Source organism: Pimephales promelas, chromosome 9 (assembly GCF_988280905.1).
Source record: "Pimephales promelas chromosome 9, fPimPro1.hap1.1, whole genome shotgun sequence".
Classification (NCBI taxonomy): Eukaryota; Metazoa; Chordata; class Actinopteri; order Cypriniformes; family Leuciscidae; genus Pimephales; species Pimephales promelas.
Genome location: NC_142777.1, coordinates 7,047,338 through 7,065,754, shown reverse-complemented (window position 1 = coordinate 7,065,754; position 18,417 = coordinate 7,047,338). Strand labels below are relative to the sequence as shown.

Genomic DNA, 18,417 nt, shown 5'->3' with positions numbered 1-18,417 from the left:
CGTCCACCAGGTCCTTCTGCCCACGCTCTTACAGTCTGAAGGAGCACCGTGTTCTGCTTATCGGACTGCATTTTAACAGAATGGGAAGCAAATGAAGAAACTACATCATCTTTATCGTCGATGTCTGAAGTGGTTGTTTCTCCTTTCTCACACACAGTGCTATGATGCCTGCCACCACACACAGTACAGGACACTTTGGCTTTGCAGAATCTTGCTATATGCTTCTGTCCAAGACAAACAAAGCATCGTCCCAGTTTCATCAATTTTGCTTTTCGTGCAGCAATTTCAGTTACTGTACACAGTTCTGTTTTGTGCGCTGCGCTATCACAGAAAAGACAGTTTGGTATTTTTTGACTAGAGGTTTGCAGCACTGCAGCTGATGGCATGTTATGTTTTTTCTGCTTCATTTCAATTAATGTCTCTGGTCTTTTAAATGGTTTGTGATAGCACTGGCTGTCTTTGGAATTACCTGACTTAATCAGTTGCATTGTTCTTTCTCTGCTCAAAATCTCGTTCTGCAGAAATTCCATAACTTCTGAGACTTTCCATTCATCACTGGATCCTCTTTGTCGACTGTACTGAAGTGCAATGTCTTCCGGAATCATTTGTAGCAGAACAGGGCATAACAAGCTGCCATATGCTTCTGATGCAATACCCAGCGATTCTAAGCTACGAATCTGTACTTCACATTCATCATAAAGTTGTCTCAAAGCACTCACGTCGTAGGATTTCTTCACTGGGCAGAGATTCAACAACTTGGTCATGTGCGCATTAATGAGCAGATCTTTTCTTCCGAACCGGTTCTGAAGCAGATCGATCGCGTGATCGTAATTGCTGTCTGTCAACATCAGTCCCGCTATAGCCTTTGAAGCAGCGCCGGCTACATATGTCTTTAAGTAATTAAACTTCTCTGTTTTGCTTAGCGCGTCATTTCTGTGAATGGCCGTTTCAAACTGATTCCAAAAGTCCTGCCACAAGCTAATGTCACCGCTGAACTTGTTGATGATTAACTTGGGTAACTTAACTGTTTGTCCGCGCTGCGCTGGTACTGCATCACGCGGCCTGCTATCAGTGTTTTCCCGAACTCTCTGCATCACGCGCCGCACGCGGGCTTTCGCGCTGATGACTCGCTGGCCATACTCCTCAGCGTCGACAACTTCATTTTCAAGATCCTCCACATCTGTATGCTCCTCTATTTCGTGATCTAACTCCAGCAGCGTTTCCTCTTTTGCAGATAACATGGCTAACAGTTCACATAATCTGTCAACGACTGGATCTTCCTTGCTAACCTCCGTTTCAATGTCTTGCAAAAGTCTCGTCGTGGAACCGCGCACAGCTCTCCGTTTTCTGTGTAGTCTTTCAAGTCGCTCCGCCATTTCGGATGTTGCTTGCAAGTTATCCCGGGTTTTCGGCACCAAAGAATGTCGTGTATTTTCTTCCTTGACCAGCAATAATGACCACTGACGACTTGAATTGAATAAACTGAACTGTTTACTGAAGTTTCTGAACTTGAATCATTAGATACAGCGCTCGCACATGAAAACAATCTCTTTCTCTTTTTTTCCTCACATACACTGATGCATTATTGGTAGAATTCTCTTAAAGCTGAACACCCCCATTAATGTCAAACTGTTTCCGTTATTATTAAAGATAACAAATTCACATTTCTATTCTGATTAATTCACAACAATGCGCAAGCGAGCCATTAAAAGGACAAATGACAGAATTTTAGAGATACAAAGAAGTCTTTGCACAGGTGGCATAGAGCACAATGAGATGGTAAGAAGTGACTTTGAAGTTCTAGACCCTGACATGGTGAGTGAGGATGAGGTCTCTGAAGATGATTGTCACGGTGTGGCTCTGGCAGAGGAACGAGGAGACCGGAGTATCGGGAAGAACAAGGGTTTTTTCTGTCACGGTGTGGCTCTGGCAGAGGAACGAGGAGACCGGAGTATCGGGAAGAACAAGGGTTTTTAATATATATATAAACAGGCAGGCAGACAGGAACAAAGGCGCCACACGGGCTAACACCAAACATCAATAGACAACGACCGACAAAGACAGAGTAAAACTGAGGGAACTAAATACACAGATGAATCAGACATAATGAGGTGCAAACAGGTGAAACAGATGAAACAGGACGCTGAACGGGAGGCTGATGAGGGAGTGAGTTCAGGTGTGCAGACGAGAGGATCATGGGAAGTGTAGTGCAGGAGACGCAGACAGGATGGTGCAGACGCAGACTGTGACAGAACTCCCCCCTCCCGGGAGGCGTGACCTTACGCCGCAGAACAGGGGAAGGAGGGGGGACGATCTGAGGGCTGGGCGGGGCGTGGCCAGGGTGGAGCAGGCTGAGGGCGTGGCCAGGGCGGAGCAGGCTGAGGGCGTGGCCAGGGTGGAGCAGGCTGAGGGCAAGACCAGGGCGTAGCAGGCTGAGGGCGAGACCAGGGCGGAGCAGGCTGAGGGCGTGGCCAGGGCGGAGCAGGCTGAGGGCGTGTCCAGGGCGGAGCAGGCTGAGGGCGAGACCAGGGCGGAGCAGGCTGAGGGTGAGACCAGGGCGGAGCCGATGGAGGGAGGACCCCTGGTGGAGCCGATGGAAAAGGGGCTGACGACACCAGGGGGCCGACTGACAGGGGCGGAGCAGATGGGAGAGGAGACCAAGGTGAAGCTGAGGGACTGACGACGTGTGGTGCTGATGAGGGACTGAGGGAACATGGTGACCCCGCAGGCTCAGGTGACCAAAGTGATGACAGGGGCACAGAGGGACACGGTGAGGCCAGAGGGAGTGAGGACTGACGGGTGACTGGAGGGAGTGAGGAGTCCGACAGAACCGGGGGGGTGACATGACGGGGCGGAGCCAAGGGAAGGAAGTCCAAAGGTGAAGGGAGGATGACGAGGGAGCGAAGGGAATCCGGAGGGTCGAAGGAGCCTGGCCGAGGTGGTGGACTGAGGGGCCATGGAGGAGCTGAGGGAGGTTAGAGCCACGGGGGAGCAGATGGGACAAGGGGCCGAGGAAGTGTCCAGGAGGAGAAGGCGGGAGGCGAAAACCGGGGATCCCACGACCAGGCTGGGTCAGGGGAGCTGGCAGACGAAAGGGCTGACGGCTGCGTGACGGGAGGAGGTGGGAGAGGGAGGCTGGGTGGGATCCTGGTCTCGGGCTCTGGCTGGACGGTCTCGGGCTCTGGCTGGACGGTCTCGGGCTCTGGCTGGACGGTCTCGGGCTCTGGCTGGACGGTCTCGGGCTCTGGCTGGACGGTCTCGGGCGCTGGCTGGACGGTCTCGGGCGCTGGCTGGACGGTCTCTGGCGCTGGCTGGACGGTCTCTGGCGCTGGACGGTTTCTGGCGCTGGCTGGACGGTCTCTGGCGCGGGCTGGACGGTCTCTGGCGCGGGCTGGACGGTCTCTGGCGCGGGCTGGACGGTCTCTGGCGCAGGCTGGATGGTCTGGACGGTCTCTGGCTGGATGGGGCTGGGCGGAACCAGCGATGAGGAAAGCTCGGGCTGGACGGAGCTGGGCGGAACCAGCGATGAGGAGATCTCGGGCGTTGGAGTGGGGCTGGTGCCGTCGTCAACGGTGAAAGAAGATCCACATGACACCAGCACCCACTCCACATAGGCAGCGAAGTTCCACAGAGGACCCTCCCCGGACAACAGCTCTCTGGTGGCGGTGTTGAGGCCAGCATATAGGAAGCTGCAGAGGCTGTCGTCCGGGAAAGATGTGGCTGGGACGAGGGAGAGGAAATCCGCCAAGTGGTCCTCGAGTGAGCGGTTCCCCTGCTCTAAGCAGAGCAGATTGACTGCAGCAACGAGGTCCATCTCCTTTTCTTTTGCGGTCGGTCGTTCTGTCACGGTGTGGCTCTGGCAGAGGAACGAGGAGACCGGAGTATCGGGAAGAACAAGGGTTTTTTCTGTCACGGTGTGGCTCTGGCAGAGGAACGAGGAGACCGGAGTATCGGGAAGAACAAGGGTTTTTAATATATATATATAAACAGGCAGGCAGAAAGGAACAAAGGCGCCACAAGGGCTAACACCAAACATCAATAGACAACGACCGACAAAGACAGAGTAAAACTGAGGGAACTAAATACACAGATGAATCAGACATAATGAGGTGCAAACAGGTGAAACAGATGAAACAGGACGCTGAACGGTAACGCCACTATGGAAGTCCTGAGTCGTCCTACCATCTTCCCTCTCAGCCGTCACGCCACCACGGAAGTCCTGAGTCGTCTTACCATCTTCCCTCTCAGCCGTCTCGCCTCCATGGAACTCCTGAGTCATCCAACCATCTTCCCTCTCAGCCGTCACGCCACCATGGAAGTCCTGAGTCGTCCTACCATCTTCCCTCTCAGCCGTCTCGCCACCATGGAAATCCTGAGCCATTCCATCTTGCCCCTCATGCTGCTTCTGAGATGGACCTGCACTCTGGTGAGACCTTATGCTCCATTCCCATTTACAATACATTTCAATGTTCTAGTTGGCAAGGATTGAACAGTTAATGTTCTGGTTTCAGCATTAGATCAGCACGAGAGATCATTGCCAAGCAGGAGATGATGTGTGATATGCAAAAATATCTGCAGCGGGTTGTTCAGGATCTCTCTTCTACACCAACACCACATGGACACCACATGGATGTAAGTTTTCTACCATTGAGGGATGCTGAGGCTCTTTTGGCACTGGACCGCGACATTAAGGCAAAGCCAGAGAAGAGAAAATACTTGGTAATAATTACTTTTATCATTAGTATTTGGACCAGATTTTTTTCTGAACTTTTTTTCTTTGCATTTTTTTCTCCACAATGAACATTCATATTTTCAAAACTTGTTTTTTCCAGGTGCTGACACTGGGCCTTGCTGGGGGCGTGAACTTCAAGGACACTGTGTGGAGGGTCATGAAGATGCTTATTCAGAATGACTTGGCCTGCAAAAAGAATTGGACACTTCTCCATGGCAAAACATCATTCCAGGGCCTTGAAGTCAAGAATGTTGTTACAGGTAAAAGTGTTGATTAGATGTACCAGGCAACATTTTAAGGTTCATTTACCAGCTTCGTAGTCACTTTGATGAGCTTCCACCCCTCAACACAGGGTGAATAAAGGCTATTGGTCGCCTCCAGTGAAGTGGCCACCGTTTTAGAGGTAAATTCTTTGTATGTAAACAAAGGGCATAAACGCAGAGAAATGTCTTTGTTTTTCAAAATAACCATGTATGTGTGAAAGGGGTGTTAGTCTATCGTTCGTGGTCAGACTACACAGCCTTTTCTTACACGGTCCTTTCTGTTCACAAAAGGTCTGCTATATTGGGGCTACTTCTTACCTCCTCCAACAAAAGTTGCAATTGTTCCAGTGTTATTACAAACTTAAAAAAAAGAAAAGAAAAAGAAATTAGCATGTAACAGCATTACACTCAAATGAACTTCTAAAAGTAACTTAACTTAGTGACACTTACTTGATTCCCCAAATGTGTTTCCCTGTGTTCCCTTGTTGGAAGAAAAGGCGCCTGTGAAAAAAGACATGCTTGCAACTTCAGCTTGTATCGATAAAAGCGACTGAGCACTAGCAGAAAAGAGACTGTGATAAATAGGCTACTCTTAAGAAATGAAACCAAAACCAAACAACAGACAGGTGGAGCAATAATTTTTATCTCAACCCTATTCCACTTCAAGAAGCTCTGAAAGCATTTTGTTAGAGTATACTATTTATATAATAACAATAATATAACAGGTAATGTTCACTATTACAAAAAAAAAAGAGCTTTCTAGAATAAAGACTTTTATAATGTTCCGTTGTGTTCCAATGTTGACAAAAATGTATTTTGTGAAAGATAAATTGTATTGATAAAACCGACACTATTCATAGTTTTCAGTCACGTGACCTGTGCGGTGGGCTGAAGGGCAAAACAATGGGCCAACATGGCGGCTTACAATTATTTTTCCATAGAGACGCAGCACAAGCCGGTCAATTTTCGTTTTGTTTTAAGCCATGAATTTTTGAATCACCTCTCAACAGAAGAATAACGAAGATATAAACTCAAACTGCAACCTTTGGGCACTTGCGATCCATGTACTGCACCTGCCGCTGTATTTTAGTCACTAAAAACCGCCAGGTCCCTGCCAGAACTCCACTTTGGCGATGTTTACATCTATCTTGTGGAGAATCCATGCAAAAGCAGAGTACCCATAGCCAGTGATGGGAATAACGGCGTTATAAAATAACGCCGTTACTAACGGCATTACTTTTTCCTAATTGATTACTCTTCTCATCTTAACAACGCCGTTACCGTTACTGCCAAAAATGCGTCCCGTTACTATAACAACTGATGAAGCTGTTTTTTTTTTTCATCAGACCAACTAGATCTCTGAGCGAGAGGCACACTTTTTTTTACTGTTCTTCCATGGAGCACGATACAAGCGCATAAATGCTGACGATTGGCTGAGGTAGAGTAAACTGTCACTGTAAGCCAATCAGAGGTAGAGTTGGGGGGGTGTTCTAAAGCACGCATAGTAGTGATGAGCATTCGGTTCTTTTGACTCAGCTCTGAAAAGAGCCGGCTCTTTTGGCTCACAAACGGCTCTTTAAATGACTGACTATAATATTTCACTTTTTATTATATAATTATTTAATTTCTATAGGCTAAATTTGTAAAAATAGAGTCGGCTCTTCAGATATGCGAGCCAGCTCCCGACGATCAAATAAAAGAGTCGGCTCATTCGCGAATCGCGAACGACCCATCAAAAGCTCATTCGCGAACGAGTCGATCCATTATCACTTACGCTCCTCCGCGAACGACCCATCATCACTATCGGCTAAAGGCCAATTTATACTTCTGCGTCGAGGGTACGCCGTAGTGTACGGCGTTGGCTTCGCACGTAGGCGACGCCGTTGTGAGCATTTATACTTCTGCGTTCAGGTATTGGTTGCTCTGCAGTACTGCTCCGAAACGCTAGGAGGCGGCGGAGGGTTTTAATGTTCCACTGTGTTTAGATTCCTCGCGGCTAGGTTACTACAAGCAATAGCGACTGAAAGAGAGTGGATCATGTTGGAGTTGGAGCTTATTGGGGTGAAAAAACAGTTCATTTTAGTGAAATTACTAAAACTGAAAGGCAGAAATGAGAGAAGACGTCGGAGGAGATGGTACGTGTGGAAATGCGTGAGAAGGTACGTGCGGAAATGGGTATGAGGAAATACGACGCTACCAAGCCGACCAATCACCGATCTTGCGGTCCGCGTCGTCGCGACGTGTAGTTACATTTTTGAAGAGGTGCGCGTCAGGCAACGCGGAAGGGTACGCGGTATGGGACGCGTCTGTGCGTATGCTACGCCGTACCTACTGCGCGCACCCTACGCAGAAGTATAAATTGGCCTTAACGCTCATGAATTGCGAACGACCTATCATAACGCATAGTCGGACAGGAATAACGTACACAAGGAATAACACAAGCCAGTCAGTCAACGAGAGACAGGTATGCCGACGAGCCCAAATAATCCAAAAGTAGCCTTCTCTAAATTGTTATTTGTTAGTTTTCATCTCAATGCGCTGGCATAACATCAGTGAGCGAGGGAGCAGCAGCATGACATTCATCTCAAGGAAGAAACACAAGTTGAGTCAAAATAAAAGTCCCCATTTGTTCACACATGCGCACAATGAACTCTTGCACATTTTTAGTAACAGTAAATAGCATAAAGTAAAAACAAAATAATAGTAAGAAACATAAAATAATATAATTAATGAGAACAAATAACTCAACAGCTTAACAAACTTAATTTAATTTTGCCCAGTTGTGGCCTGTTGAGGGGCAATAAATATCAAAAGTTCCAAAACATCAATTGTGTTATTTGCATTGATCCACTATAAACATAATATCTACATACATGGCATTTGATTGGAGGCTAGTCTCACTTCGTCCCACAGCAACATTTTTTTAGGTGTGTGTACAATGTTTCATGTTTCTGTTAATGTATTGTATTAAGTGTCCATTTCATTATAAAATTCAGATTTTTCATAAATAATAGGCTTTATGCACAGCTGCACTACTTCCTGAACTTCAGCCAGCTCCTTGTTTCCTGTCTTCCATTATTGGCCAAACTTGATTAATTCAGGTGTGTCTGATTATTGTTGCCTTGACTACTGAGGACAAGCACACCTGAATTAATCAATTTGGCCAATAATGACAGACAGGAAACAAGGAGCTGGCTGAAGTTCAGGAAGTAGTGAAGCTGTGCAAATAGCCCATTGAACATGCACATGTGTTTTAAGTTCCGTTAAATAGGGGTAGAGGTGGGGTCACATTTGAGCATTTAAAATTTAATTTTACTTGAAAGTAACGCAATAGTTACTTTCTTAAGTAACTAATTACTTTTTAAAATTTGTAACTGAGTTACTAATTTAGTTACTTTTTGGAAGAAGTAACTAGTAACTGTAACTAATTACTTTTTAAAAGTAACTTGCCCAACACTGCCCATAGCAAAGCAAAATTGAAGATGAGATCTCCTTTATGTCACATTTACATCTCCTAGACATAAATGAGCACTAATTGAGACCAAAGTGGTTTTCTCATTCTTCTCAAATGTCTCTCCTGAGAATTAAGTCTCACATTGAGCACAGTGCAAGTTCTCTAAATTCTCTCACAGTTGTCTCTTTTCCAGATCTCAACTAAGAGAAAAATGAGACATACTGTGCCGCTATCAAATATGTCTCAATTTGATCTCAGTTATATCTCAGTGAGAAATATGTCTCGTACTGCTCACTATTTGAGTTCTCGGATTCTCTTAACGTTGTCTCTTTCAGCAAAAAGAAAAAATAGAGTAGTGCAAGCTCTCAAATTAGTCTCAATATGAGACATTATTTAATATTATAGCTCAATCATATCTCAGTTTATCTCAGCGCAAAATTTAAGAAAAGAAGTCAATTCAGGCAAATAATTTGAGATGGTTTACTAATGTTCAACGTACAAAATGTATTGATTTCTGACACAAGCCATACAATTCATTAATTACAATTTTGAGTTCCAAAATATAACCCATCAAAACATAAGCCATATGCTCAAAAGACACCTTCGTGAACTTTCTAAATGTTGACATCGTGCTGACAGAATTCACAGCGAAGCTTTATTGTATAGAGCAGTAAAGGAGTGTGTAACACATAATAAAGCACATGCTGTTTTAATTCAATTCATTCAAGCACCCTGATAATACAATAGAGACAATTCATCTTGCCACCACACACCCTGACCATGACCCACTGTTGCATCCAGTATAAACCCAACATTAAGGGGTTAAAACTTTTCAAGTGTGTTGGGGAAATTAGCTGCAAAAACAATGCCAGGCATAGATGTCAAGTCAAAGAAAACAACTTTACCCAATATATGATCCAAGGAAACGACTGTATTAACAGAGGTTTCCAATAGGGGGACAACATGACTGCATGTACCATTTGTTACACTATCATGCAGCAAAGAAAAACCAGCATCTTTGAATTCATGAACAAGGGCCCATTTGGCATCTGAATGTTCTGAGGTAAAGAAGAATTCAATCTGTCCATACTTTAGGCTATCATTTTTACCACTCTCCACGCCTCCCATGGCATGCTCTGCCTTCCCAGTCCCCACACTTTGAAAACCCCTGGGCTAACGTTAACGTCAGTGTCTGGGTGAGTGTACAACATTTTCTAGAGGGAAAAATAATATTGGCAGCAGGCAGAGGTATGATAGCGTTTTATGTGTTATAGGAGGAGACAGAGTTCAGCAGCCTAGCACAAATGCCGTTCCCCAAGTTGTGGGAGTTGTCGAATTGCCGACCTGTCACAACCTCCGCTAGACCTGTCATCAATAGATGAGCCTGCAAGTCAGCCCAAACTCCGTACATTTCCAGCCACACGCATATCAGTGAAAAGAGGAGTTTTTCTTACAGGTGGTACTCAAAATTCCCGTGGAATACAGCATCTCAAGAGATGATCATGATGGTAATAGATCTCGTCCTGTTCTGTGCAAAACAAGAAATCCCATTGCGTGGGCAATGGGAAAACCCAGATGCGTTAAACAAGGGTAACTTTTTGGAACTACTTGACCTGGTTTCCAAATATGACCCAGAAATAAAAAGGCGACTGGATGAATTACCCAAGAATGGTAAACTACTGCACCACGCAATACAAAATGAGATATTGGAAACTGCAGCATCACTCCTTGTCAAAAAATAAAGGCTGGTTTGCATTATGAGACGGACACATATGCGATTTTAGCAGGTGAGTGCAAAGACTTGTCAAAAAGAGAGCTAGTGGCAGTATGCATCAGATACCTGCACAACGGCACATTGAAAGAACGGGCTGTGGGATTTGTGGAAACTGACAACATGACTGCACAGGCAATATCGGCTAAGATTTTGGAAGTGCTGGAGCCATTGCAGCTAGACCCGGGTCTGTGTGTCGGATTTGGGTTTGACGGCGCATCAGTCATGTCGGGGAACAGAGGAGGGGTACATGTGATACTGAAGGAGACGTTTCCCCACGCTTTATATGTGCATTGTAACTCACATAGACTTAACCTTGTCCTGTGCACAGCAGCTAAAGTATCTCATGGCATTTCAACGTTTTTCGATATTATAAACAGCTTGCATAACTTTATGACTGGGGCGCACAGACATGGCAAATTTCTGGAAATTCAGAAACAGATGCGGCCAGGGCAAAAAACACTGGAGCTGGAGAGATGGAGGTGGAGCTCATGGTCAAATGCAGTCAGTAAGGTGTTGACGCTCCTGGGACCTGTTTTGGAGACCCTCGCCACATTCTCCGAATGTTCTGGCCAAACCAAACTTGAAGCTGACTCCAGTCCCTACTGCACCAAATGCAAACGAAAAAGTTTTTATTTCTGCTTGTCACATTCAACCAGTTATTTGAAGTCAGCGACTACGCCACTAAGGGCTTGCAATCTTCCACACTATCAGTTACAGATTAGTAACAGGGACAGACAAGTTATTTTACAAAGTTATTGAGAAATGAAAATTTGGCATATACATTCATTTTAATAATCTGATTTTACTTTAAGGGAAAATAATGAAAACTAATGAAAATTTCTAATGGATCAAAAAAGTCTTATTCGTCTTCAAAAAGGAGGAGTGTTTTATCATCGTCTTCATGCTGCACACCTTTTCTCTGTTCCTGCTGCTGCAAAATGAAAAGTATATTTCAGTGTCATACAATTAATTGCACATAATTTTTTCATTGATTTTTACATTTGTTAAAATTAAATGTTAGATTCAGTTGGTCAATATTCTTTCTTTAAAATATGATGGTTTCATTACATTAATAATGTAAGATAACTAAATATACTATACATCTATAGTAATTGTATTTTCTATGGCTCAAATGCAGGTGTCACAGTCTGTCGTCTTCACCTGTTTGTCCCGTCATCTGCACCACACTTCCCCGGATCCTTTTGTTCCTCTCCCGGACTCACCCCCCAATCAGCCACCTGTTCCTCGTCCTGTCTTCATCATTCTCACCTGTTTGCACCTCGTTTAGTTTGATTCTTGCTTGTATTTAGTTCTCCCTCTGTCAGTCGGTGTTTGTCGGTCAATGTTGTTCTATGTTACGCTGTGTACCCCGTCTTCATGCCTGTTTTTGAATTAAATGTCTCTTTATCGAGATTCGGAACTCAGCCTGTTCTTCTGCCTGCACCCGCACCGTGACAGCTAGTGATGGCAAAATGAGGCTTCCTGAACCACTGAGACCTCGCAGCCCATTGCTTCACTCAAAGGTTCATTACTCGAAGCTTCATTCAGTATTGCTCACTAGTGACACCTAGCTACTGTGCAAAGAAATAGCAAACAAATTATTTAATTCTGAAGCGATGACCTGAGCAGACTTATGATGTCCGTATACACCCCCCCCCCCCCCTGTTGTGTTTTATTTTATTTTTTCTTCTCACTGTTAATGTCTGTAACCTTTCATTTGCAATAATACAAATACCTGAGCAGACATTTGTCCATTGCCTGGGAATAAAATAAAATATGTATATTCTGTCTGAACTTACTTCTACAGAGACATCTCTCTCTCTCTCTCTCTCTCTCTCTCTCTCTCTCACACACACACACACACACAGAGAGAGAGAGTTAATTAATTATTCATAAATTATTTGGATAGTGACAGTATGAACAATAAAAGTTACAATGTTGAGTGCAGTGCTTATGGTGGAGGGAGTGTAAAAGTAAAGTGCAACAGAAAAGTGTGGTGTGGTAAAGGTTAAGAATTGTTTCTGGTGATTTTGTGTACTGAACTGTTACTATTTTTGTGCTGTGTTGTGCTTATGGGACTGGGGACGTAGAGGACCAAAGGAAGGATTAGAAATAATTTTTATTGAGGAACAGAATTTTTTCAAGTGTGTTCAGGCTTAGACATTAAATATTATACAGCCATATAGTGAGGATTATTAGCTATATCAAGACAGTAAAATAATAATAAGCTCTTTCTTGCTGGCTCCATTACAAGAAAAAAAGGATTAGGTCACAAAAAGCAAACAATTCCAAAAGGGCAATCTAAATCAAAAAACAGTCCAAATCCAAAGCAATCAAAATAATCTTATCTAATTAATATAACAATACTATAATATAGCTATAATTAATACTAACAATAAACTATAACTAATCTAACCTAATAATGTAATAATATAAAGCCCTAACACATATATTGCACAATAACGACGATGAAACATCTCTCTAACTCTGACTCCCTGGCGCTACTTCAACTGATTCAATTACTCCTGACAACACCCACAAGGTGGCGCGAGATTCGAACAAACGACACTCAGACCGAACCGATGACGTTTTCACACAAACCGAGGCCTCGTTTGTCATCAGTCACGTGATTTTCACGTTAACAACACAAGCCTCGAATCGCGGCTTCATCTGGCACGCCCCTTTTTGCTCACAAGCTCCGACGCCTCGCTTCAAATGTCACATCACTAGTGACAGCAGGAAACAAATAAATGCAATAGTGAGTTTATTAGGATTAGTGGATTAAAAAATCATTTTACGTGAGAAAACCAGTTCTACCATAAAGACTCAGAAGAATTCTCGAATAAATTGAATTTATTTTGTGAAAGGAATTTACAGACAAAATAAAATGAAATAGATGCTCGTCAAGCTCCGTCGAGTTTTTTGGCGTAGGCCCCGTCCTCCGTCTGGGTCTGAAGGTTTAGCTTGTATAGTTCCTGCCTGATGTTAGAGGCAGGGGCGGAGCCTACCCCCTAAAAGAAAGGAATTGTGATGAATTCCGTGCATACCTATGAGGATTCTGAAAGGCATGCAGAAGAATTAATAAATGGAAGACAATAGGGCAACTTTCTATTGCTTATCTTATAAAGACAGGTACTATTTTGTAAAAACTAAATTGAATAGCATATACATCCGTCCATGACTTGCTTAGCCACGATAGGCCGAGATAATAGATAGGAATAAAAATATGCAGGGCACCTTTGGTGTGAATTGATGTAAAAGCCGCGATTGGCCATTATAGACGAATCCGGCGAAACTACCGGAAGTAAGCGGGGCGCCATTACTGAGCTGTTGCTGGGTAGCGTTGCGCCATTGCCTCCTATTGTTTTAGTTGCAACTTGCGTCCACTGGAATAAACAGCCCGCGATTAACGACTGTCACTAACGTTACAACGTTATCCCTTGTATAATGTCGAGTGGGTAAACAGTTTCCGTTATAAATTGTTTCAATGGTGGCAGTAAAATTTCGATTTTGAAGAGAAAACATTGTGAATACCCCGGGTCGACTGCCCCTGTCTGGTGCCGTACGGTTTACAGATTTCCTGGGCGAGTACAAGACGTGGACATTCGCGTATAATAACAATTATTTATTGACATATGTAAAAAAAATATAATAAATATGTGATATAGTGATCAGCAAAATCTCCTCTCTTGCTATTTTTTCTATTCAATTAACATGCTATGGTCATTAAATGGCTTTCCTGAGCTAAATGTAACGTTATGTGACATAATTGTTTTCCTGCTGTTATATTGACCTCTTTCCATGGTTTAAAAACACTAATTGGTCGATATTATGTATACTTTCTAGCTGTAACGTTACCTTACCCTTGCCTGTTGCAATGTAAAAATGAGATAAATAATGGACACAAATGAAAAACATGAATTTGTTTATTTGATTTCATTCATTTATTTATTTATTGTTGCCAAATGGACAGATCTTTTTATAGTTTCCTCGTTAGCAAACGTTAGCCTAGCTAGCTTGCCAAGCTATTTTCATAAATAACGTTAATCTGTAAGATCGTTTGTACCTTCATCTGTGACTAGAGGCCACTGCAGTCACAGATCAAACCAACAAGTCATTCTGCCTGGCTGTAGCTGTCATCGAGGGTGCGTTCGCGTTATCACCGAGGTTTGTTTACATACCGGTGCATATGTCTATATGCCTGTGTAACAGCTCAGTAATGGCGTCGCCACAAGATGGCAGCCTACACAGAACGCTCGTCGGATTCGTCTATAGTTGGCTTAAAAGTAATCATAAAAGCTGTTCGATGAAGCCTTGATTATGCCTCGATAGGCTGATGCCTTGTTAGGCTGATGCTTCGCTAGGCTAATACCTCGATGGGCTTATTTCATGTCAGACCCGCGATTAAAGTTAATATGCGTTTTATGGAATAAGCCACGATAGGCTAATGCCTCAATAGGCTGATGCCTCGATAGGCTTAGTTTATGCGTCGGAACGGAGATTAAATACGTTTATGAAATAGCCACGATTATAATGCCTCGATAGGCTGGTGCCTCGTTAGGCTTTGTTCATGCGTCAGAACCGAGATTAAATGTATTATGCTTTTATGTAATAAGCCACAATTGGCTAAAGCCACGATTGGCTAATGCCTCAATGGCTGATGCCTCGAAAGGCTGAAGCCCCGATATGCTAGTTTATGCGTCAGAACAGAGATTAAATACGTTTATGAAATAGCCACGATTAGCTAATGCCTCGATAGGCTGGTGCCTTGTAAGGCTTTGTTCATGCGTCAGAACCAAGATTAAATGTAATACGCGTTTATGTAATAAGCCACGATTGACTAAAGCCACGATTGGCTAATGCCTCAATAATGCCTCGATAGGCTGATGACTCAATAGGCTGATGCCTCGATAGACTTAGTTCAAGCGTCTGGATCGAGATTGAATGTAATATGCATTAATGAAAAGGCCGAGATAGCCTTAAAAGCTAGTGATCGTAGAGTTTCGGGAGCAGCGATAGGCTAACCGTATTGCGCTTTCTGAAAAGAAAATAACGATAGACATAAGCAAGTAGGGATACGATTAACCTTAAGCATTATTAAAGTATTTCCCAAAAAAGCTAATCTAAAATACTCAGCTAAGGGCTAAGTTAATTGTGAAGAAAGAATTAAAGCCGGAAAACCGAGATTAACTGTGTAAGCAGCGAAAATCAAACGTATGATACGAATCAACCACCACCACCAGTAGCTAGCGAAGAATTTACCTTGAACGTGATTTGAGAGGGCTTGTTGAGCATTTAGCAGAACATGGATGTCAGATCTGATGTAGGTCTTGAATGCTGAAGACGACCATCTGCCGAGCATTTGGATAGTGGAGTCGGCTCTGATGCGAAAGGAATGCCCAGTGTAATGATGTGGAGACAGACCGCGAAGCGTCAAGACTGAAGCTAGATGAGATCTGAACCAGTGCTTAGTCATTGGGAGACCATTCGGTAAAATAAATAAAGAAAAGTTTTTTGAAGTGCATGGTCGTGCTTTAAGATATCTGACCATAGAAGTATAAGGACAATAGGAATTATTGATTTTAGATATAGTAATATTAACGCCTGATCCAGACGAATCTGTTTTCGAAAACTTGATAAATAAATTGAAGAAAGTGGGGGAAAGATGTAAATCGGATAAAGCCAAGCCACGAGCAGAATTAAAATGTTTGGAATCAGAAGTGAATTCCCCTAATCGCATAAACCCGTAGAATGCGGTTGAAAACACTGCTTCTAAAAGGATGTTAACATACTGACAAAACAGTCCATTACGTAATGAAGATACGAGTTTGTGCAGAAGGCTTAGTGTAATAGGGAGACGTTTGTCTGGAGTCTTTTGGGCAGACTTCTCTATGCCATTGAGTAAAAGCCGAATTGTAGGCATAGAGAAAAAGCTCGGGAAGTTGGGGTTATAAAGTCGTGCGTGAAATTGAATGCCGGCCAGCAATTTACGTATTGTAGCAAATTTCAGAGAACGAGAATCCGAGCAATGAACTAAAAATGCACAGACTGTCGATATTAAAATAGGCAGTAGGGGAATTCTAAACGAAAAACAAAAAATGATAAACCGGGACCAAGCAGAATTGTAAGATTTAAGTGTAGAAGGTGAGACTCCTTGAGTCATGTAAAACTTGGCTGAATCCAGTAAGGAATTAAACTGAGAGCTTAATTGAGGATTAGCTCGGCTAGGTTCGGGCATGGTGTTGGATACTGGTTTGCTGCCGGGCATAGACGTCTGAAAGCCTGAAAACGAGAGCGAGAGAGAGCATCAGCAATGCCGTTAGAATGACCTGGAATATGCATTGCTTTAAGAATGAAATTGTGTGTAACTTACTGCCAAATTAATCGTCGAAGTAGAGACATGATTATCGGGCATTTCGACCGTCCTTTATTTATGATATCAACTGTAGCTTGATTGTCGCAATACATATTGATACGTTTATGAGACCAAGCGGTGCCCCAAAGAACGCAAGCTACGACGATGGGGTATAATTCGTAAAGAGCGACTGAGGACGAATTCGCAATTAGGGAGAGAAATGCGTCTGGCCATTTCTCTGCAAACCATTGTCCTTGGAAGAAACCCCCAAAACCAATAGAAGGCGCTGCATCGGTAAATAGCTTGAGTGAGCCGGATGATTCGGAAACATCATTGTAGAAAAAAGAGATACCGTTCCATTTATTGAGCAGGTGTGACCAGAACCTAAGGTCTGAACGGCACCCGTCGTCTAAGAGGATCGAGTCGTGCAGACTGTCAACTGAATGAGCCAACGTAAGCAGGCGAGAAATGAAGGAGCGACTTGGGGGATTATTCTCATGGCGAAGTTAAGATGCCCGAGTAGAGAGAGCATGTCACGTTTTGAAACCATGTGGGCTACTAGAAAAGATTCTAGGACCGACCTAATCCTGAGAAGTTTGTCATTAGGGAGAGAGGCTCGCATCTGAACTGAATCGAGAACGATACCTAAAAATTCGAGGGAAGTAGAACCTATGGTTTTCTCGATTGAGAGGGGAACGCCCAATTCTTTGAATAGTGATCTAAGCGAGTCCAGTACCGTGCTTTGAGGTGAGGGAAGATCTATTAGTAGAAAATCATTGAGTAAATGTAGAACGAACGGGAACTTGCAAACATTCAACAGGATCCAACACAGAGCCTCAGATAAGCAATTGAAAATATTCGGACTACTTCTACACAACCGAAAGTGAGTCCAACTGCAAAGTAGAGCATTGATTCCCATTTAACGCCGAAAAGGTGCCAGTCGGAAGGGTGAATAGGCATGATTTTGAAGGCGTCAGTAATGTCTGCACCGTAACCAGCTAATTTAATTAGCTGTATGGCATCGTCTACTGAAGCGTAGTACAGTGAAAAAGGCTCTGAAGGAATGCATTCGTTGACGCTTGCTAGTCTATTAGAATGGGGAGAAGACATATCAAATATCAGACGCTTTTTCCCTGAATATTTGCGTGTAGCTACTCCTATGGAATTAATTCGATATAAGGAAAAAGGAGATGAACGAAAAGGGCCAATTATGTAACCTTTATTTAACTCCTTGTTTAGAAGACTTGAGACTGTGTCAGGTTCAGCTAGGGCAGACTGTAGATTTTTTTGCTACATACGAGGTAGAGAGGGGGGAACAAACTCCAACCCGAAAACCTTGAGAAAGCCCAGTAATTAAATAGTCGACGAAAGAAGAATCAGGGTGGGAAGAAAGATAGCTAGAGAGTGTAGCTATGTTGATAGGAGTAGATGGGTGCCCATTTAGAATTTTTTCTGTGGCGGCGCTTTCCCTCTGGACGCTGGTCTGAAGATTTTTGGTGCGGGTCTCTGCAAAAGCTCCAAATATGCGAAAACTTACACTTAGCATAGTTGCAAACAGATTTGTTAAAGTTATTACATAGAGGAGTGCCATTAAAAGCGATTATAGGTCTGCCTTTTACATCAAGTGGGGCGTTTGAAGGATCAGCACCATGGACAGCGGTCGACTCCCGTGTTGCGAGTCCCTTGGGGCAGAAACCAGCTTAGTGACCGTGCGAGCTGCACACGACGCAAGCCAAAGCTCGTTGACCACCAAAATGACGAACCAACAGCTCAGAGTCAGTGACAGACCAGTCCAGTCTAGTATTGAACAGAGTTGTGAAAGAAGCGGATTTTGCTGAA

At 43.6% G+C, this 18,417-nt stretch overlaps 2 protein-coding genes across 2 annotated transcripts in view; one reads left to right on the top strand and one right to left on the bottom strand.

Annotated features, from left to right (window-relative positions):
• Positions 1-2,713: 2,713 nt before the first annotated feature.
• LOC148977482 (uncharacterized) overlaps positions 2,714-18,417 on the top strand; it is a 54,604-nt gene continuing 38,900 nt past the window's right edge. Inside the window, exons 1-6 of the mRNA XM_089135229.1 lie at positions 2,714-2,770; positions 3,615-3,759; positions 3,864-3,965; positions 4,151-4,426; positions 4,523-4,719; positions 4,833-4,992. Of these exons, the coding sequence (XP_088991355.1) occupies positions 2,714-2,770; positions 3,615-3,759; positions 3,864-3,965; positions 4,151-4,426; positions 4,523-4,719; positions 4,833-4,992 (937 nt within the window). The remainder of the gene's footprint in view (positions 2,771-3,614; positions 3,760-3,863; positions 3,966-4,150; positions 4,427-4,522; positions 4,720-4,832; positions 4,993-18,417) is intronic.
• LOC148977483 (uncharacterized) lies at positions 15,146-17,516 on the bottom strand. Its single transcript, XM_089134713.1, has one exon. The coding sequence runs from the start codon at positions 16,489-16,491 to the stop codon at positions 15,367-15,369; it is 1,125 nt and encodes a 374-aa protein (XP_088990839.1). The 5' UTR covers positions 16,492-17,516; the 3' UTR covers positions 15,146-15,366.

What these genes read in the sequence shown, in the direction of transcription:
- LOC148977483 (XM_089134713.1), bottom strand. Translation starts at nt 16,491, where the DNA reads ATGCCCGGCAGCAAACCAGTATCCAACACCATGCCCGAACCTAGCCGA.